At 38.5% G+C, this 22,356-nt stretch overlaps 2 protein-coding genes across 2 annotated transcripts in view; one reads left to right on the top strand and one right to left on the bottom strand.

The window, feature by feature from the left end:
* Window positions 1-2,595: 2,595 nt before the first annotated feature.
* TFB1M (transcription factor B1, mitochondrial) overlaps window positions 2,596-22,356 on the top strand; it is a 28,005-nt gene continuing 8,244 nt past the window's right edge. The window contains exons 1-6 of the mRNA XM_050895202.1: window positions 2,596-3,099; window positions 3,469-3,626; window positions 5,167-5,318; window positions 8,950-9,058; window positions 10,822-10,973; window positions 16,301-16,420. Of these exons, the coding sequence (XP_050751159.1) occupies window positions 3,494-3,626; window positions 5,167-5,318; window positions 8,950-9,058; window positions 10,822-10,973; window positions 16,301-16,420 (666 nt within the window). The 5' untranslated portion in view covers window positions 2,596-3,099; window positions 3,469-3,493. The remainder of the gene's footprint in view (window positions 3,100-3,468; window positions 3,627-5,166; window positions 5,319-8,949; window positions 9,059-10,821; window positions 10,974-16,300; window positions 16,421-22,356) is intronic.
* CLDN20 (claudin 20) lies at window positions 19,726-20,385 on the bottom strand. The gene has a single exon (XM_050895203.1). It carries the CDS (start codon window positions 20,383-20,385, stop codon window positions 19,726-19,728), a length of 660 nt encoding a protein of 219 aa, XP_050751160.1.

Raw genomic sequence — 22,356 nt, 5'->3', positions numbered from 1 at the left:
ATCGATCGCAGAAGCTACGTCTAATGCAAAAAGCTATTTAGAATTACACCCATTATTTATCCTGAGTGAGAAATTACTTTTTGCAAATACTTTCACGTCTTCATTTTCTTACATCTACCTAACAATATCCTTGATCATCTGTGGCTTTTTAGTAACTATTTAGCTTTCTGGAAACATCCTCTTAGCATTCACTTGCACTGTCACAATAATCATTAAGTATGGAATTATAAAGGCAAAATGGAAAAAGAACTTTAAAATCCAACAATTGTTCAAAAGTGCTGTGGAGAAGGCAACTTCCTTAATCCACTGTGACAAAAGATATTGCAGAAATACTGTCCTGGTTTCGGCTGGGACAGAGTTAACTCTCTTCTTAGTAGCTGGTACAGTGCTGTGTTTTGGATTTAGTGTGAGAATGATGTTGATAACACTCTGATGTTTTAGTTGTTGCTAAGTAGCACTTATCTTAAGCCAAGGACTTTTCAGTTTCCCATGCTCTGCCAGCAAGCAGGTGTGCAAGAAGCTGGGAGGGAGCATAGCCAGGGCAGCTGACCTGAACTAGCCAAAGGGGTATTCCACACCATGGAACATAATGCCCAGTATATAAACAGAGGGGACTTGGCCGGGAGGCGCAGATCGCGGCTCGGGAACTAACTGGGCATTGGTCAGCGGGTGGTGAGCAATTGCATTGTGCATCACTGTTTTTTTTTTCTCCCCCCCCCCCTTCCTTTCTTTGTTATATTCCTTTTCATTACTATTATTATATTTCATTATTACTATTGTTAGTATTATATTTTACTTTAGTTATTAAACTGTTCTTATCTCAACCCACGAGTTTTACTTTTTTCTTCCCTTTCCTCCTCCTCACCCCACTGGGAAGGGGGATGGGGAAGCAGCTGCGTGGTGCCTAGCTGCTGACTGGGGTTAAACCATGACAACTACTCTGCCAAAATGGCTTCTGATGCTACCAGTGAATTTTAGGATGAGCAAAACTGGACAATGTTTTAAGAATATATACATAGACACAAATACACATGAACATATATATGAACACATGCACTTATGTGTTGGTACAGTATATTGTAGCTAAAATTTTGCTGCAACATGCAATTGTTCGGTTTATATAATGTAATTACTCATAAAAACACTATTATTAAATCTGTTTCTTTAGTGCAAACTTCCCAGTCTGATCAAGACATGTGCGTTGCATGGTTCCGACTGGAAAAACTTAAATACACAGAAACATAGAAGCACTCATATTTTCAAAGGAAATGAACTACAGGTTTTGATCACACTCTAATCTTGATACACAGAAATGAGCACAGCGAGACATTTGTGCAGTATCCAGACTAGCTGTAAAATGGCCTAGCAACTGGCTCGCTCAAAAAAAACCAAAACAACCCCAACCTCCATTGTAAATATAGAAGTCCAATTCAATTCCAGACTGATCTGCAAATCTGTGAACCCGCATTCCCATTCAACTTCCATGTCTTTTGAAAACATACCATCAACACCCACATGCCTGGTCCCGGAGGTAACAGTTCTACCTATCTGAGTGTCAGACAAATCAAGTTACCACAGAAATGGATAAACTACACTTTAACCCACAACGATGACTGCCAACAGTTTACTGCCTAGAATCATCTTTGCCGCGGTAACGCGCACCCAGAGTCACTGCCATTTCGGGCCCAGCACTGCGGCCTATCCCTGCCAGCAGAGCCTACAGCTCCAACGGGGCCTTGCTCCGGGGCCTCCCGCCTGTACGCGGCACGAACGCTCGCTGGCAGCCACGGGAAGCAGCAGGCAAACGCAAGCTTTCAGCAAGGCTTATACTGTGTGCGCGGAAAGGCCCCGGCGGCCGGCCCGAGCTGGGAGGGCTGCCCCGCCAAACCACGGAGCCGCAAGGACAAACACACACCTCCGCCAACCCCCGACCGCGCCTGCGCACACGGAACAGCCGCGCGGCTCCCACCCGCCGCGGGGCGCAGGCGTGCCCCTCCCTCCCCCCCGCCCCGGGACACAGCGCCAACCCAAGCGCTGAACAGGCGCATGCGCCTTTACGGAGCCGCGCCAGGGCAGAGGAGAGGCGCTTCCTGTTCCGGGTTAGCTCCCGCTCTACACCGTAAGGAGCCGCGGCGCTGCGGGGGGGCTACCCTGAGGCTTCCTTTCCGCGAAAGCAGAGGGAGGAAAAGCGCGTGCGGCCGCATGGCGCCTCCGCCCCGGCCCGTGCGGCGGCTCCGCGCGGCACCCCGCCCCGCTCCTCCCCTGGACCTTCCGTCTCCCCCCTTCCCCAGCCACGCTGACGGCTTCTGCGCCTGCGCGGTCGTCCGCCGTGCCACCCCCGCGGGCGCCGTCACTGGGAGCGTGCGCGCCGGTCCTCGGGCGGAGGGGGGTGCGGGCGGCCGATGGGTGGGGCGTGAGGCGGGGCCAGAGCCCCCGGTCTGCTGCCGGCGTCGGGGGCCGTAACGGGAGGGGCCGCCGGGCAGGGCGGTGGGCCTCGGCCCCCTGCAAGGGTGGGCGGCCCTGCCGCCGCCGGTGGGGATGGCCGGGCCGCCCCGGCCGTCTGGGTGGGAGGAGCGGCTCGTGCTCCGTTCGGTGTGAGGGCCGCTGGTGACGCCGCTCCCCGCGGCAGGGTGCCGTGCGCTGCCGCCGGCCCATCGGCAGCCGTCAGATGGCGTCTGCGCTGAACGCTCACCTCCGCCTCCTGCCCGCTGGTGTCGCCGCTCCACGGCTTTGCCGCCATCAGTCCCCGTCACCAGGCCGCTGAGACCTAAAGTGCAGAAGGCGGCCTCTCCTCCGGGGGTCGGTTGCGCGTTGGGCTGTCCCTCGGAAAGCAGTAGCGTTGTGTGGCTGTACCCCAGAAAGCCGTAGCGCTGTGTGGCAGGCCCTGCTGCCAAACCGTGAGCGCTCGCTGCTGGAGCTTGGTGGCCCCGAGGTCTGTAATGGTGAGGCTGGGGCCGGCAGGTGCGAGCAGAGAGAGGCGAAACATTTTGTCCTGCCATGCTGAAAGTGGAAAGAATTTTTTTTTTTTTAATTAGCTGATGCCATTGTTTACACTTGGGATTCCGATCTTTACCTCCGCTTAGAAAAGCAAGTGATTCGGTAATAAAAAAACCTTCTTCAGGGACACTTTAAATATATTCTGCCTTTATGTGATGCCATGAATTCAAGCAGATCATCCTTAATGATTCTTTTCTAAAGTAATGAAATATTGACATTGAACAATTGTGGGAGGGTTTTGTTTTACCTGATGTTTTGGCACAGCTGCAGAACGAGACTTGCCCAAATCCCACAAGTACATGCTGAGCATAAGCACTGCATACAGTAGTCAAAATAGTGATGTTTAAAATTTAGCACTTGTATAGTGATTTTTAAATCATGTCTTGGTTTGTAAACTTAGTAGCGTTTTTAATACTAAGTATATTAGAATTTATTGCATATACTAGAATCACCTTTTCAATGTCTCTCTAGGAGGAAGGAACAAGAGTTTTGTCTTATGGCTGTTCCAGGAAAGGTGGCAGCTTTCTGTCTGCCTCCCCTGCCAACTGTTGGAGAGATTATTAAACTCTTTCGCCTTAAAGCACAGAAACAACTTTCCCAGAACTTTCTACTGGATTTGCGATTGACAGGTTAAATATTTTGTTCTAATGTTTTTAGCTACTATAAAACATGTATCCTGGTTTTCTTCAGAATGCAGATTCTAGCTAAGAAGATGATGTTTGCATGATGACATCTGTCAAACTAATGGCAGCTCAATGGTAAACCTTTAAAGACTTCTTTTAAAAGTAGTTTTAGCTTAGACAAATTGATTGTACTTGTAAATTCCTAGAAAATGTGTTTCCTTATAAATTATTGAGTAATTTTTAGGTAGGAACTATATTCCTATATAAAATATGGACTATTGATTGAAATGCAAAAATCCAAACCTTAGTAGTACTTTTATCATTCAGGTACTATTATAGTTTATAAGTTTGATTTAAAAATTAGTATTTTTTTCAGATTATATGTATCATAGAAAGTACTGTAACTCATTGTGCCATTTAATTTACTATATACTGTGGTTAGGAAGGTCATTTGTCTCAGTTTATCATCAGAAATACTGTAGCTTTTTTGAACCAGTTACATTGTTCTGAACAATTCAGTTTTCTCCAGCTTCACGTCAGCAATGAGTGACAAAGTTGGCGCTGTTCAATTGGTAGGTTTCTTTACTGTCCTAGTGGGACTGGGTTTTGCAGTAATAAATGCAGTGCGGCTTCACTTAGCTGATGATTTGATTACATTTGAAGATTCAGGTTGATAAAGATTTAGGATATGAACATGAAACTCAGTTCCACTTCCTGAACAACGGGACTCTTACCCTGGAATAAAAATGTCTTCGTGCGTTTAGTAAAACCTTACAAGTAGACAAGTCTTCAGCTATTTCTTATTTTTATTGTATGCTTAAGAAGTTACCGAGTAAGCAGCGTAATTTCTCTCAGCATCTTCTCTCCATGCTTCCTAAGGATCCCTTTGTTTCATTAGTTACATTTTTAATCCTTATTTTAATCCTTAATCTGTTTTCTTTCCTGGCTGTAATACTTTCCAATGTTGTATCCTTCCACTTAGGTACAGGTATTCTTTCCTCACCTTTCAACTGCCCCACTTTCTATAACTACCAGTTGCCTTTATTCCAACTCTTACTTTACTCCAGCTCCTCCCTCATAAAATTGCTCTGTACATATTGTAATCTTGGTAGAGCTTCACTGCATCTTTTTTACTTCTTAAATTCCCTTGAAACAGAGGTACTATAGTGAAATACCTTTATAAAGATAAGTAGTGAGACTTTAGGATGTTGAACACAAGTGCTTACTTGCAGGAGAATAGTACTGCTAGTTTACAGGTGAGAAGGAATATTCTCTTTTTCTTTGATTCCGTAATGAGCAACAATGTATATTAAAGACATTAAACTGAAAACAGTCTTTTTTAAATAGTTGAGTGTATCTTGTAGTATGAAACAAATCTGAATTCTGTGCGTTCTAGCAGGTGTGTGATCATTTAACTAGGATGTGTCACTGTTTGTGTCTGTTCTGAGATAAGCACACTTGTGCTTTAACAATAAACAATGAGTTTATCTTAGTGAGCTGGATCTTCTGGAGAATAAAGGCTTAGTATGTTCTTTGTGTCTTGCAGACAAGATAGTGAGACAAGCTGGCAAGCTGAAAAATGCCTATGTTTGCGAAGTGGGCCCTGGGCCAGGAGGAATTACCAGATCTATTCTCAGTGCTGGTGTTGAACAACTCCTTTTAATTGAAAAAGATGCTCGATTTATTCCAGGATTGCAGGTACCACCTGGAGAATCATCTGTATAAATGTATCCACAACATTGAATAAGAACATTTTAAGAACATAGAAGGGTTCCAAGTGTCTTGTTGAGATCTCAGCATTGAAAATAGGTTTGCTTCTTTGGCTTCAATCAGAGCTATCATTTGCTTGAAGATGAAAATATACAGTATAGCAATTAATTGCTCCTGCTTTCTCATAGGCCCTTTAGGACCTGATCCTGCAACTGAATTAATGCTGAGGCCTGTCTGTTTTTTTCAGGTTGAGTCGTTTCAGGTGCATTTCACCATGCAGGTGAAATAGTAGTTTGAAGGCTGAATGTAATGTCCTTTGGTCCTATTTTCTGTTTTAATCCTAAAAATTATGCTTTAAAGTTTATAAAATTGTAAGAGCATATCTCCAGTTAATATGGTTCAATGTGGATTAGCATCCAGATACAGAAGAATAAAGCAAGCATTTATTTTACATTTTCAAAAAAACACTCTTAAACTTTTGTTCCTTTCTTCTAAAGTTGGTATAAGTTCACAAGTCATTGTGGCATTTTTCAAATGCCATCTATTTGTGTTGCTGTTAAGTTGCCATGTTAATGGAATTTGGCTGTATAAATCTAGCAAGAAAAACAGAATCCAAAATCTCTTCAGATTTGACTGTTTTCTTGTGCCTCTGCAATCTCAGATTATAACAATTCAAAGGGCCTTCCTTATATTGCACTGTGTCTTCTGTAGTAAATCAGCAGTGAAAATAAATAGATAGTTCACTTGAGAACTGCTGCCATCTCTTTGTAGGACAAAACCAATGTAAGATATGAATGAAACTGCTCATATCCTTAAACCTGAACATGCATGTAACTATGTCTTTGTAGGGTTAGCCATTGATAATTTACAGTATGCCATCTTTACCTTACAAAGTGTGAAAACTTCATGTTTACACTTTTCTTGAGTGGGGGCAAATCTGCGTTTTTGTTTTAGATTTTAAGAACTGGTTTGGGATTGGAGAGAATTTGAGATTAAATGATACTTGCTTTAGTTAACAGTTTTTTAAGTACTTAGACAATTTTTCTGATTTTCAAAAATGCAGCTGCTACAACAGATTTCTCTGAATAAAAGTATACTTTTCAGGGTCTGTAATGAGCTTTTGGTATGTAATTATCTTTACTATTCAAGTGAATTAACATTAGTCTTTATTTTTAATTAGCAACCTCCTCACAGTAGAAATAAATATGTCTGAATGAGGTTATTGAATATAAAGATGCGATAACTCAGTAACAGTGGATGTGAATGAACAAGAAATATGTTGCATCCATTAGTGTTAAATTTGGTATTGTTTTTTTCCCTCCAAATAAGATGATACATAACAGAATGAATCTTTCTTTTGTGATAATGTGGGTTGTAATACCTGTTTCTTTCTGGTTTCCCGTTAAAAGCTCTATCAAAACCAAATGCTTATAAAAGGGTTGAGATTTGAATAACAGAAAATGGCAGAGATTAAAATAACAGTTGGGGGCTATTACTTAAAAATATCTCTAGATACTTATAAAATCACTGATGTAAAACATACAGCATTTTTCATTAACTTTTTCAGGCTGTGGTCTCTATCACAAAACTGAAGTTGGGATCCTCTTTACTGCAAGACTGAAATATAGTGAAGAACATATGCATACAGAGTGAAAGTTTACACTAGCTGAGAGTCTGTTAGTTCTGTCTCGCTTTTAAAGAATCACAGCCTCCCCGTGCCATATGCCCTAATAGTTGTTAGGCTGGAAAGATTTATAAGGAGAGGAAGGATGCACTCAGCCAGAGAGTGGATTGAATATAGAATTCTTCCAGGAACACCATTTCTCAAACTATGCCCTTTATGTTTTCTTCGTGCCCTTTTGGTTGTGTGTGAAGAACGAGAGGATCTGTATGATGGAGGATCACTTGGCTCGTGTGCTTGGTGCACAAGAGCTCCTGGAACTGCATTAGCTGCACACATTGGCCTTAAAATGGAGAAAGTTTCAGTGGGTTTCTAAGTCTTTATTTCAAATTAGAAATATACAACTGTGGTTTTCTACTCACAAATTAAATGCAGTTCTCATTTATCTTAAGTGTGATACTCGAAAAACCCCAAACTCCTCTCGACACGAAAACCATTATTAAAAAACAATATAACACATGTTAATCTATTATTGCGTAGGCAGCTGTCTGCTTCCTCTTAGGCTATTTTCTAACTTTATTGATCTTACATTATCTTTCATCCTGTTACAGCATTTATAACAGCTTCAAAGAAAGATTTGACAAATCATGGCAGATTAGTGAATTTGTATGTCATATAATTGCTAGTGTAATGCTGAAAAATCCATTAAGTGGTTAGGAGTTGAGGTTAGATTTATATTTTCTATTTGGAAATAATTGCACTTAAAACATGTAGGAACACTTAGTTTTTAGTTAAGCTTTTTTTTTAGTACTCTACACAAAATTCAGCTGTTTTGATGGTAAAAAAACCTTTTACTCAAAAAAATTTCATGCAAACATTTTGTGAACAGTATGAGAAAGCAGCACTTTCCTTTGTCTCAGAGACCTGTGAAAGCTGTTTGTGCCCCTGAGCATATAAACATGATTCAGATTGAAGGTGGAACTAACAATGATGAGCAGTTTCTTTCAGCAGTTAAGCCACTAGCACTTAACTGTTTATGGATTTGGATTTCTGTGCAAAAGCAAAATTGTTCTTTAAGCCTTTTTTCATTTTCTGACTTAGGAACAATAAATATCCCCAAATGTCATCTTTGTAAAAGTTGACTTTGCTTTTGAATTGTGCTGTTTGTACATAGTTTCATACCGTAAGAGAAAAGATTAGTACAACACTAAAAAACTTAACTAATTTTGATTGTGTAAACTCACACCAGAAATGAAAGAACTGGTCATCAAACCACAGCCAGTTCGGAGTTTGCATTTCAGCCTTTATTAAATACTAGATAAGTTGCAGAAGTGGGATAGAGAAGTTGACAACAGAGTGGATTTTGTAATGTCTAAAAAGATACAAATTTTTGAGATTTTCTCTACTGCTAGGTACTCATTCCCTTATTTTTGGGACCTCCTTGGTTTTTAATGGTGTGAGTTCAGGCTACTACAGGGAGTATTAAGAGAATCTTTTCCCCCTTTTTTGTGTAAAAGAAAAAATGACTGAATATTTCCGCAGCCGTGTATCACATATGGCTAAAATTGGATAATAGACCCTACAGCTGTGGGGGAGACAGAATAAACAACATGAGCCTTGTTTCCCTAGGTAATGGATCTAAAAACTTCAAAACCTGCTGCTTGCATTATTACTTAAATCAGGTGGGGTCCTGTTAGTGGTCAGGGTTTGTTAATTGTCCTTGTTGAAGAGACTCTCAGTAGTCTTTTAAAGTTTAAATTCCCTATGAAGAATTCTATGACTGTGAATAGTAAGCATTTACTGAATCACACATTAAACTTTTTCCGTTAGTGTTTGCAGTAAAGACTTACTAATAGTGTGCTCAGTTTTAACTGCTATTGCGCTTTTTTGTATATTGAAGATAAATATATAGCAGTGGTTTCGTTCCTGCTGTGGCTGAAACTGGAAATCGGTTTGGTTAATACGCACTGTGAATTCTGCTTGCTTGTTTACAAACAGATGTTATCTGAAGCAGCTCCAGGAAAAGTGCGCATTGTTCATGGAGATATCCTGACATATAAGATGGAGAAGGCTTTTCCAAAGCACTTAAAAAAGAACTGGGAGGATGGTTAGTATTTGGATTTGGTTTATTTCATTTTTAAGGCTTCTGAGTGAGTCTTAAGTGTGGTGATCTAGTTGGAGTTCACTCAGTGCAGATGTTACTCAATTCTGGTACATTTTGAAGGTAGGAAGAGAGAGATGAGCTAACTTTCTTCCTTTCTAGAAGGAAACAGCGAATCGTCTTCCTCTTCTAAGACAAAACAGTGGAATTTGTGTGACATTCACCTTAGTCAACAGTGAGGAGCTTTGCAGTTATAAACCTTAGAGCGTCTTGACTGTACAATAATGACTCTTGGAGTATAAACACAAATCAAATGGTATACTTTCTTCCCAGCTGCTTCCTCTTTTTGAAGAAGCCAGAAGCCACCACTGCTGTTGTTCCACTGAAGAAATTTCTGTTCCTTGCTTTGAAACTTTTAGGAAATCTGTCCTCAAAAATTTAATTTTTCTCATTGCTTTGGTTTCAGCTGGGTATCTTTGGCAAAAGTAGAATCTAATTGGAGATTTGGGTTTTTTTCCAAATCTGAGGTTCTCGTAGGACTCGATTTCACCTCCCTTTTAAAACACGTAATATTATTAGATAAATCAGAGATAACCTCCCAGTCCCCTTTTCCAAATTTCTTAATTTAAGGTAGTCACTGTCTGCAGTGCCTGAAGAACACTAAACTGCCTTCTGACTTAGGACATAAAAGACCATTCCACATTATGTTCACCTTAAAAAATTCCATGCTGTATTTGCCTAATTGCAAAAGGTAAGTGCTTCACAAAACAAGACTATGAGCAAATACACGTATGAAGGTGTAGTGTAGTTTTTAAAAATTTACCCTTCTTGAACATACATATAAGTCATTGTTGTCTTTGGAGCTAACTAATTAGAGGTAAGATATAGTTTTTCTGTATTATTGTCATATGAAAATCTGGAAGGCTGGTGGGTTTCAGAAAGATACTTAGCCGTCTCTGACATATGTGTAATATCACAAATATGCTAGAAATATCACAGCCTAGAAAGTGCATAATAAGTAAAGTGTGCCAGAAAACCAGCTTGAATTTGATATTATCATCTCTTATTCATGTTATTAAATGCTGTAGTATTGAAGAAGCAACACACTTGCTTCTGTTGCACTCCTGCTTAGACATAAGGATCCCCGTTAATGAAATGCCTGCTTTGTGTTGTACAACACATATGTACTGATATGATCCATAACTGGACAATACATATCACCTCTTATGGCTAAGTCTTGTACTTGCTCTAAGACCTTTTGATTACAGAGGACTCTATACAGAAGGAGAGCTCTGTCCAGTTTGAGCTAGGTGATTGTTTTGGGGATTATGAAGACTCAGTAAAATGCTGCTGGGAGGAACCTCTTGGACAGAAGGACAAGTGTGACTATTTACTCTGTACCTAATAGTCAGTCATAGTTTAAAATCATGGAAACACTGTTGTAGTTTTGCTGTTTTTATAGTTTTGCTATTCTGGAGTAGCTCAGCTGAAATCTGATGAGCTGAAAGCTACTGATTTATTCAAATGTAAATGAGAACCAAACCTAACCACTTTTTTCCAACTAATTACTGAGAATAGTAACACAGTTTTGTCAGTGTAAGGCAAGTATAAATGGAAAGGCATAATTTTGGCATAGCATGATAAAAATTGTTTTCGTATTTGAAGTCTAGGCTGATATGCACGTGTCTTGCTTACTTACATGTTCTTTCATGGCAAAATCTTATCCAAAACTTTTTGACAGTTGTTTTTCTTCCATCAAATGTTAACAGAGCCACCAGATATACATATCATTGGGAATCTGCCCTTCAGTGTTTCAACTCCTCTAATCATCAAATGGCTTGAAAATGTTTCCAAAAAGGATGGACCTTTTAGTTATGGCAGGACGCAGATGACGTTGACTTTTCAGAAGGAAGTTGCAGAGGTAAGATGTTAGTGTTTTCCCAAAATTTTACAGAGGCTAAATGGAACAAAAATTTGTTTACATGCAACCTTTTGTTTAAAAGTACAAAACCAATCTTATTTGGCTTTAAAAAGAGAGGGAAGAGTTGGTTCAATTTTTAGTTTGTGTGGCTGTAAATTATGAATTTTAATGTTGAGTTAATCATCTGCTCTGATCCTTTCACAGCACATAAATATTACTTTTTAAAAATTTCTTATGGAGGGATATATATTTCCTTGAGGTACTTAATCTGTTCTTTTCTGAAGTCTGATTTCTTCGACATGAATAGATTCCACAGCACTCTTCTGTTTTTAAATATCTTTCTTCTCGCACAGTCAGTCATGCACCATTTCATCAGTCTGTTTTTCCTTACCTTTCAGTCATCTCAGGAAATACACTCGTCATTCTTTCCTTTGCCCTCTTAATTAAAAATAATTTTTAAAAAAGACACCTCCTTGAAATAAGGAAAAAGGGAAGGTTAGCATTATTTTCAGTTGTGATTAAACACTTAAAACACAAGGAGTGTTTGTCAGGACCATGGAAACTGACTCTGGCTTTTTTGAACAAGACTGGATATCAGAATTATTAATGGATTGCTGCCAGTCTTGTGTGTGTAAAAAGGCATCATTTGAGTTCTGTCACAGGAAGTCCAAGAGCAAATCGAGATTTTACTTTGTCTCAGTAGTTAGATTCTCAAAGAAGGCCAAACTGATCTGCTATGTAGTAGTGTTAATTCTAGATCAGTTGATATTCTAGATCAGTTGATATTAGGTTGACTTACTCCACAATGCTTTCAGACTTAGCAGTTTATTTCTGTTGCCATTGCATGAAACATATCATAATATAGAGGCTGGAAGACTTTTTGCTTTGTATTTATGCAAGCGGTATGGCTTCTTACCAGCATCTCAGTATGGCTTCTTACCAGCATCTCACTTGCTTTAAAAAAAAAAGAAAAAGGAATTGCACATCAGTCTGAAAACTGAATTTCCATCTAATTACTCCAGTGTTTGTAAATATCTGGTTTTCTGTGTGCAACCTAAATGTGTGTGTTGTTTTAATTTTAATCTTTCAAAGTAAAAATTCTAAAAGGAAAATTTTGCTGTGGTTTTTTTGGTATGTAAATTAGTAATAATTATATATGCAAGTGGCATGTCTGCTGTCATTTTTTGGGGTCATAGAAAACCATATTGTGCTGTCATTACTCTAGCCCTGCAAACAAGATTCAAGACAAGTACTGAAGTATTTGCAGTAGGTGGCTCTAGAGAACACCAGGGACAAACATTTGGTATGAAATAAGGTAGATTTCTTAATTCAGTTCTGAGCTCATGTGGTTTCAGGCATTAAAAACTCCGGATCTGTTTTCCAGAAGGACTTCATGTCATTTGAGATTGGACCTTGTTGCAAAATATGGCTAATGGACAATGATGTAAAATGCAAGTGATGATGGGTAAGATGCAAAGTTTTGTGAGAGCAGTGGAAAAATTGGGCTAGCACTGAGTGAGAGCATAAATGCACTCTGTACTTTATATAGCCGTAAGCAGCTGCATATGCCATTGGTGACATGCAGATTATAGTGCTTCTGCACCCAGCATAGCTCAGTGAGGTGCAAAATACCATGCTCTCTTAAGTTCCTTGTGTTTAGAATGCTGAGAAGTTAGAAACACTAGGAAACTGAATATGTTGGTCAAGGTCATGCAATGAATCAATGTTAATTGTTGTTGAGTTTACATTCTGGGATCTCTTGATCCATTTTCTTACATCTATTTAAACACAGATCTTCCACTGAAGACAAAATTGTTCATAGTTTCTGGTTTGTGTTTCCATAATTGATTTGACATCATGAAAAACTCATTTGAGAGAGACTATTTTGTTCTATGATTAGGAGAAAGGATGCTAATCAAAATCTGTGTCTTTTCTCTGGCCCTCTGGAGTTGCTTAAGTTAACCATTGTAATTTGGCATATACAGGCATATTCAGTACCAGGAAATAGAGAACAGTGTAATGCAGATAATAAATAAATTGCTACTGATATTTTATGTATCTGTGGATTTATATTCTTGAAAGGAAGATGTCTTATACTCAAAAGTTTGATGTCCTCACTGGATGTTTCTAAGCTAAGAGCCTAAATATCAAATAAAGTCTTAGTGTATATGCCATAAGCTCAGCAGAAGGGTAAGATGCTGTCATGGAATGGAGCCATGTACTTTATAATCAATTAGGATAAATTGATGTTAACAGTAAGAAAATAAAGCGACATGCTGTGTTACTTGTGGTCAAGCTCGTTTTTGCTAATATAGCAGGTAGAAAAAACCTTTGCCTTTCTTGCTGGTGGTGGTTTCCTGCTTTTCTGTTTCCTTATGGCACAGCTACGTTGGCATGAGTTACGTCAGTATAGACCTATTACTACAGACCACTCTGTTCTGATATGATTTGATTAAATTGATTAAAATTATTGATGAGAACCAGCAATTATGTTATATACTGAATTCTGAGGCCTATTAAGGAGGATAAGGCCAGATATCCACAGCAGTAAAAATGGCACTTTTAAGTGTCAAGCAGATAATTTTGTCTCTCTGTAGTTTAAATTTGTAAATTTGTTACTTTGTGGATAAGAATTTTTACCTTGCCCCAAATTCCTCAGTGCTTGACCTCAAATCTGCCACCTGGGCTGGGTACTTCCTGGCCCACTTCCATTAAAATGAGTTATATTTCAGTTTAAATAAAAGATCTTTGTCAGTCTCTAATTTTGAGTAAAACTGGGCAGAGAGTAGTTTGCCTGAACTGCTCTGCCAACATGATCTGCAGACTGGGAGGTGGGGTGCTAAACTGTTAGGTATCTAGAAGAGAGGTGTGTTAGAAGAGCAGAATACTTCGTCATTTTGTGTCTAACAGTGCTGTCTATTTAGAACACTAGGCAAAAGGTGCTAACAAAGTGGAAAATAATTCAGATTTTTGAGCAGCAAACAGAAGAAAAATTACCATTATGTTTTTATAACTGATATAGGTTAAATATAAATACTTACGTTCTAAAAAAAAGTTGTTTTGCAGAAACTGGCTTGTGTACTAAAATGTGTTTAATATTCCTTTATATGGACAGCTTTGCTAGTCTAATTCTTCATGTAGGTTAATTCCTGTGACAGATTTTGCAGATTCATTGATAATGGGATTTTAATACGCGTTTATGAAAAGTGCAATTGTATGGTATAGCTTACTGAAGAACAAAAGAAATAGTTGTTCCTGAAATAGTCATTGAGAGTGGTTGATAGTGAGCAGCATTAGAAGAGATGTCAGGTACCACCTTGATTGTATTCCAGGTTAGGCTTCAGAATCTTTGGTTTGCTTCATGCCTTGCTAAAATTTTAATAGCGGATGCAAAAATGTTACCTAGTTGGCTGAACTCCAGCATGGTTTACTTAGTGCAGTTTCAGATGCTATCTATATTGTAAAAGTAGGAACAAAGAAAAATTTGAGAACTGAGGGGAAAAAACCTACAAAAATAGGTCAGGTTACAGAAGTATGGGGACAAACTTTTTAGCAGGGCCTGTTGCAATAGGACAAGGGGTAATGGGTTTAAACTAAAAGAGGGTAGATTTAGACTAGATATAAGGAAGAATTTTTTTACAATGAGGGTGGTGAAACACTGGAACAGGTTATCACCGCAGAGAGGTGGTAGTTGCCCCATCCCTGGAAACATTCAAGGTCAAGTTGGATGGGGCTCTGAGCTACCTGATCTACTTGAAGATGTCCCTGCTCATTGCGGGGGGGGTTGGGCTAGATGACCTTTAAAGGTCCCTTCCAACCCAAACTATTCTATGATTCTGTTCTATGAGTATATTCTCAGCATTTTTGTGTTCCTTGAGCAGTGCCATACACAGGTATGTTCCTGCTGATGTGGTTGAAGTGGTTTAAGATGTTACTGCCCAGAGGTGGACGTTGTTAAGTTATCCCTTCTGTAGCTGAGAAGCACGAACTAACTGCCTGAGACTTGTTCGATTGTTTTTGTGGGAAGTAAACACTGGCTTGTTTGAATTGGCACTGGAAGGACCACAAGCGTTGTCATTAGGTCTGTTTCATTTCCACTACAGAAGTTAAGGAAGTGCATATCTGATTGCATTGTTAGACTTTGCAGCCTGTTTTTTTTCAAAGAATAACAACAATGGTGGATAGATTATTATTTTTTTTTAGTAGTTTTCCTCTGAAACAATAATGAAGGTAGTTTTAAATGCTGATGTAGGCAAAAAGAATCACCGAGCTTTCTTTCTGAAAAGTTGTTGAAAAGTATTTTATTTGCTCTATGCTGATACTTAAACTGCCTTTCAGGAGAGTTGTTTAAAAAAAATTAAAACTTCAGCAATAGGTTTAATTTTATTTTTCAGGGATAGTTTTAATAAGCATCGCAGCATTTCATGACTAGGCTTTTCATCTGAAGCTACATGATGTACAGATGTTACTAGATATGCAAATTGGTTTTCATCTTTTATTTTTTATAAGGTAGTGGTAAATAAGAACAGGAATCTTCAAAATTCTATTTCTGCATGGTTTGTGTAATGTCTTTTACCATTTGAGACTTATTTTACTGGGTGCTTTTTATGTTTAAATCTTGTTTGTGCTAGCAAAACACACAGAACATGTTTCTTGCCAGGTCATGAAAGTGTAGAAAACCTCTGTCCAGGCTACTTTTTTGATAATCTTTGTAAGAAATTTCTTGGGAAAATCGGAGAATTACTAAATTGAGCTTTAAGTATTAAATGTTCTTACTGTTAGGCATTCTAAATTTATGTAAAGTAGATCCAGCTTCTTTGCATGTATTGTGAGCATAGACCAGTTAATAATGAAGAAATTTTGGTTTCTATCTGATTTTCAGTTTATGGAGCTTTGTTTCATCTTGAAGGAGAAAAAATAGTAATATTTGATACAGAAACAGTGGAAGGAAATGATGTGAGAATACTGTCAGCTGGTGTTACGTTTGTTTTGAATCCTGCAGTCAGAATAGTCTTAGTTTTCTCTTGGGCCCATACAAAATTCTTTTGACATTCATTAAGTTATGCAGAAGTTCAAGGAGCTCCTTTTCATGTGCATTTGATTGCAGGACTGAGGTTGTAAATTAGCATAGTATCTTAGTGAAATGCTGCTACATTGGAGAAAAAAATTCTAGATGAACTGGGCATAAACTTTGATATGAGTTCTTAATAATTAATTTTTTTTTAAATTTGTCTTTGCCTTTGATTATACTGAAAATCAAGCTTTAATGTAACTGACCACTTGGTCAATTCAGTTTCACTGATTGACATGTTTTGATTCTTCAATAGAGGCTTACAGCTAATCCAGGAGGTAAGCAGTGTAGCAGGCTGTCCATCATGTCTCAGCATCTCTGCACTGTTGAAAACTGTTTCGTAATTCCAGGTCAAGCCTTTGTTCCAAAGCCAGAGGTAAGTTTTGGTACATGTATTTGGTTTTTTTGTTAATTTGTCAGTCAAGCAATATATCTGATTTTGAATAAGGAACACAGTTGGGTGCTCTAGTTCAACATCTCCATACCACGGAGTGGGGTGATGTGATGCTCCAGTAAACGAAGCATACTTGCTTCAAGAAGGTGCTTTTCTTTTTGGTTTCTCAGAACTTGGCTTTGACCTTCAAGCCTATCTGCAAGATCATCGTACTTCTTTGGGTGTTTCTAGAGAGGGAGATTAGGATTTAATGACAGGATAGTCTGCTAGGATTGTAGCATCTTTGGAAAGCCTGCTGTTTTACAGTTTGCATTTATAAACAGTTTGGGAATTGTGCCTAGAAAATTTGATGGGTCTTTTGAAAGACCCTGATAAATAAAAGCTTTTCATTTGTCATCTTTGTCAAAGATCTCTAATTTTACCATGTCTATAATCTTTACGTTTCACCCTACTCATCTTTAGCATATTTAACTCCCTCCTATTCACTATAGCACTTTGTCACCTACATCCCACTGCCTGTTTAAAAAAGTAACAATCTTTTCTCCCTCCTATCTGGTCTTGAGTGAGTAGAGGAGAACAGTCTCTTTGCTGTCCTTTTATCTACTGCCACTGTTTTTTATTAATAGCCATTATGATTACAGGAATCAAGAATTAATAAATTAAACTGCATTTTGGACAAGAATGGTGTTGGTTTGGTTTGGTTTGGTTTTTTTGTAACGTGTGCCTGACACTTAAGTGGGATCTGTTTCCCCTGAATGCACATGGAAATCTACTGTTCTGTTTCAGAAATGAACTTGCAGCTTCTGTAAGTTTCTCTTAAACTGGTTGGTTCAGCTCATCCATACATCCTTCCCCTTTATCACAGTCTATCTCTTGGTCTTTTTACTGTTCAGGCTTATCTCTTGAGAACCTTTGGAAGGTCATTCACTTGTATCAAAGTGAATTTTAAGGCCTCTATCTGGGCATATTCTGATGATGATTTAAAACTCTGTTAGTATTTTTTGAGCAAGTAACTGTTCAAACATATTAAATTATTCGTCATGACAGCAGTCTGTTGTGAAGACAAATGACCATGCTTAAGACATGTAGACGTTTTATTTTTTCCTTTGCATTTTTGGGTTGGTGTCCGTCCCCCCGTCCCGTCCCCCCCCCCCCCCCCCCCCCCCCCCCCCCCCCCCCCGTCTCCTAGCTGAATGAAAAATAATTTCAGGTTGTCATCTCACTGTTAAATATGTGAAATAGTGTTCAGTAAGGCCGAAATTCCAATTTTGTAGTGGTGGTTTCTCAATGGTGGATACAGTTTGAGGGCATAGTAGAGCTAGTGTAGTCAAAAGTCTTGTGGAGACTGTGTCTCAGAATTGGGAAGCTATAACTGATATTCCCATTTTCCTGAACTGAATAGGCCATAGTTGACTGAGAGGGAGGTAACTTACAGAGTTGTGACAAATGTCTTTAGTGTAAGCAAATCCTACAGTCAGTTGGTGCTCTGTTGAATAAAAAAGGCAGTACCACTAAAGGCAAGCATTTTTTAATTGAATATATTTCTTCGAGTTAAACCAAGTATTGCTTATATTGCAAAAGCAGAAAGTACCAAGTTTTCAGACAGACCTGGCACCTGTTTTCACTATATTTTGTTTCCTTCAAACTCTGGTTGTAGATTGATCTTCTGTTTTGTCCGTGTTCTTTCAGCCGTAGACTGACATGTGGGTTTAGATATTACCGTTTCTGACAGAATTTTTGTTTTCTTTGAAAGCTCTTGCTGCGTATTGTGAATGAAGTGGCTCAGTGCTTGATTTTTGTTTCACAGGTATACAAAGAAGTTCGGGTACTTCTGTATAGTTTTAGGAAGAAAAATTTGCTGCTTATGTAACTGATGAATACTTCATTTTGCTCATAGTATGCAATTATTACCTTGTTCTTATGCCCTTCTGTAAAAACGCCTTTGGTTCTTATTTTACAAATGTTAGTTTTAATTCACATACATAGCAATGATCACAGCTTAGCATCATGTCTAACCCCTTACTAAATGTGGAGATGCATGTTTTTGGGAATGAGTTGTTTACCTCAATGAATGGATGAATTTCAACAATACTATGAATGTGGAGACATAAAAGACTCTTGGTGTATGGTATGGAGTGGTGCTGCACAGCATTGTGTCTAAGCAAAGAAAATTTATAAATAAAGAAGCTGTCTCTTTATCACCACTGTGTATTACATTTTACAGTAATAGAATACATGGGAGTGGGCCTGAAACAGACCCTACAGGAATAATTAAAAGGACTTACAAAGTTCTTTTAGAAGGCCAGAAATGTAGAAGATAATAAATGGTAGCTGTATTATTTGAGCTGTTAAAAGGTACTTTGAGCAAGTGTAAGTCAGAACGCTTCCAGATTTTTCTTGAACATAGATAATTTAGTTTGTATCCTGTGTGTTACAGTTTGCAGGTGTTTTCATAGTCATGGTTACATTTCTGTTGTGGTATTGCTCCTCAAATCTAACATTCATTGTGTAGTGATAGATTAATAGCAATTGGTGAATGCCGAGTAGACATTTCTTTAACAATTATAAATGAAACCCACAGCAGGTGGCAGTTTGGGGCGGGAGAGCCATTTCTGGCAAGATCTGAATGGTACTGCTGATTCTTCAGCCTGATACGCAGAGTATACAATGCAGCTAAGGTTTGGGGCTGTGGGGTTTTGTTGGTTTTTTTGTTTTATTTTGGGTTCTGTGTGTGTGTATTTTTTTTTTTTTTAAAAGAAATCTGGTTACCGGGGCAATTTAGAACTGAAAATGAAAGGCAGATGTGGTTGCTTTTTAAAAACCATTGAATTGGGCTTCTTGGACAAAAAGTGGTTGGTTTTTTTTTCCTTGCATCATAATTAAAATAAAAATGAAAATGTATAATACACTATAAAACATTATAGGTTAATATGATTTGCTAAATAGAAAGCAGTTAGTTTTTAAGCATCTTTGCTGTAACAAGCCACCAGTGCATTAATTGTACTGTCAGCTATGTTTTAAAATAGTTCCTTTTTCTTCAATAAATGTTGCTTGGAAAGTCAAAAAGAATGGTTTGAAAAATCAACAAAAAAAAGTACTCTTGTAGCAGACTTAAGCATTGTTTCCTACTTCATTCTTGTTGTGGATGCCACTATAAATGAAATACTTTGCTTAAACATAACTGCAAGCCAGATGTAAGAAAAGTTAAGTGCCATGCTACACATTCTCTGAAATAATCAAACTAGACTTAGCACAAAAAAAGCCTCAATGGATAGAAATAACTGTATTTACACATAGTCCTTCAGGTTGTAACCTGTGTTGCTCTCCTGCTCTGCGGATGGGAAATGGTGCTGCTTTGGAGGGTAAATCCATGCTCCTTGCTGCTTTTTAAAACAGGAAGTGCAGAAAATCACACCTGCGATAAGCAGAAACCCTGCTGAAATGAATCCTGTATAAACCGCTCCTCCTGGTTCATGTTTACTGCTCTCCGGAATGGTCTGGTCCAGAAAATTTGAAATAATTTCTCTCGTGTACCAGGATGTTGGTACTAATCCAAAGATTCCTGCAAGAATGAAGCAGACTCCTCCAGCAAAACAAGCGTGACTTTTGCTGTCAGTGTCCCCTCCCAACTTTGTGCATTTCATTCCAACTGTAGTGATGCAGATCCCAAAGGCTGATAAGATACAAGACAGTACCATGGTGGTCCGTGCAGCCTGGATGTAGACGGGGAGGGAGAGAACGGAGTATTTCAGGGTACAGCTAAACATCCCAGTGCTGTACCATGTGCAGTCCATCCAAAGTCCTTGCATTTGTGTTATAGCTGTTATGATATTTGAACCAACATCCGCATTTACCTTCCAGTTTGGTAGCAGGGTGGCTGTGATATCTCCAAAAACACCAAACAAAGCCAGAATAAAAGCAAAGAACTGCAGACTTGCTGATGCCATGATGATTATCTGCTGTCACCTTTTGTCTGCCTGTTTCTCTCTTGTAAATGAGTGTAACTGGTTGGTAGCTTCGTAGCCAAGGCTGTAGCCCTCTGTGTAACAGGGAGGAAGGCGGGGGGATGGAGAAGTGCGAGAGGGAAAGAAAAAGAAATCAGCAAACAAAAAAAGCTTGCATTTAAAATTAGAGCTATCTGAATGAATATCTGAACGTGACCCTGCAGCAGATGAGAGCAGCTGAGCAGCTGTACACAAGGTACTTGAACATAAATGATGGCAAATGGACAGTGTTTTAGAATTGCTTGTAAGAAGGAGCTGCTGCCCTTTCATACATGATTGCAAGCCATCAGGCAAAACTTACTTTACTGGACTTGTTTTTGGTAATAGTATACAGATTGCAGGCTTACTAGACAAATATACATTGTAAATGGAACATTAGAAACTTGCAGATTAGAAGTCATTGTGGAAAAAACGCTGTGGTAGAAAATATATTGTACTCTTCAAGTAGCTTCTTTAAGTGTGTTGATGGCTGCAGTCAGCTCCTGTTGACTATTTTATAACAATGAACATTGTTAATACTGTCTTTTGTTTGAAGTGTGGTTAAAGGTAACCCTTTATTTCAATTATTTAATTATTGTCTGTTGTTTTGTTTAATAACTGTTATGAAATTTCACGTTTTTGAAGAATAAGATTGAATTTATTTTTTGCAGTATTTTCACAATTAAGTCACATGACTTTTCTAAATCAATATTTTATTTTCAGTTAGTGATTCTCAGTCCTTGACTTAGAGCAGCAGTATTGAGCAAGTCATAAAAGTGAATATAATCTGCTTTTGTCTATAAAATAAAATACTGTTTTTAACACTGATATGGAACAACTCAGTTGTGTAAGTGCATTTTTTTTTATAATCAGTCACTTACCTGCCTGAAATGATTTGCAAATTTGCCATGAAGTGGCAGTTTTAACAATTCATTAAAAAACCTCCCTGCTATTCTTGCATAAAGAGTCAAATTTCACTTGACAGATGAGAACATGTTAGACAATATTATGATAACTGTGCACTTGGGAAGACAGAACTGTCACTGTTACATCAGCTGGACTGTTGGAATAGCGGGTGAAGAACAGTGTTTTGAAACCTCTGTGACGAGGATTAGAAATGGTGTCCTGCCCTTTGAGTGGGGCTGTATAACTGGCAGGTTTTGTCTTTTATCAGAGTGATGGAGAAAGGGTGGTCCTCAGACTGGATTATGCTTTCTAAGACATTCTATCTAAATATGAATAATAATATTAAAATTGGTCTTTAGCATTAGAACTTTTTTGAAAAGCCATAACAATAGGGGATAAAGTTGAAATAAGTGGAACACAAAATATCTGTGGCATCGTACTCTTACTTCAGTTCATTATACATAAGACAACAAGGTTTTGATCAATATTTATTCTATCAGTCTTTAGTGGCATTACATAACAAGTAGTCCTCTAATTTATATATTGTACTTCGTTCAGGTAATTGTTCAGGGATGCGCTAACTCTGTCCAGCATATATATATTACAAATGCTTATAGTTAAGGTGAGAATATTAACAGTTACTCATTTTTAAAATGTTATTTCAAAGACCTGCCTATTTCCAAATCCCTTCAGTTTGTTCAGACAGCAAAGAGTTGCTTTGGCAAATACATATCATTTGCTGTATCGGGCCCATGGGAAAGATGGCTTAACTTCCTTTTACAGAAGGAACTGACATGTCTGGATAGCTCAAAACTCATTCAGAAGCATATTCTGGAGCAGCTAATTAGGATCTTGAGTTAGCCTTTTTCATTGCTACCTTTTTAAAATTTCAGCATATACAAATATGCAAACATAAACGCAAACCACTGCAAATGGTAGTCATACATTACATTTAATGGGATGAACCAAATTAAAGGCATGATAAATTCAAGTATAAGCACTGCAAGTGTAATAAAAAATACAGTTATG

Source organism: Gymnogyps californianus, chromosome 3 (assembly GCF_018139145.2).
Source record: "Gymnogyps californianus isolate 813 chromosome 3, ASM1813914v2, whole genome shotgun sequence".
Classification (NCBI taxonomy): domain Eukaryota; kingdom Metazoa; phylum Chordata; class Aves; order Accipitriformes; family Cathartidae; genus Gymnogyps; species Gymnogyps californianus.
The sequence above is the reverse complement of the archived record's forward strand: the minus strand, read 5'-3'. Positions and strand labels throughout refer to the sequence as shown.

Coding starts and splice junctions, on each gene's coding strand:
- CLDN20 (XM_050895203.1), bottom strand. CDS start 20,385: ATGGCATCAGCAAGTCTGCAGTTCTTTGCTTTTATTCTGGCTTTGTTT.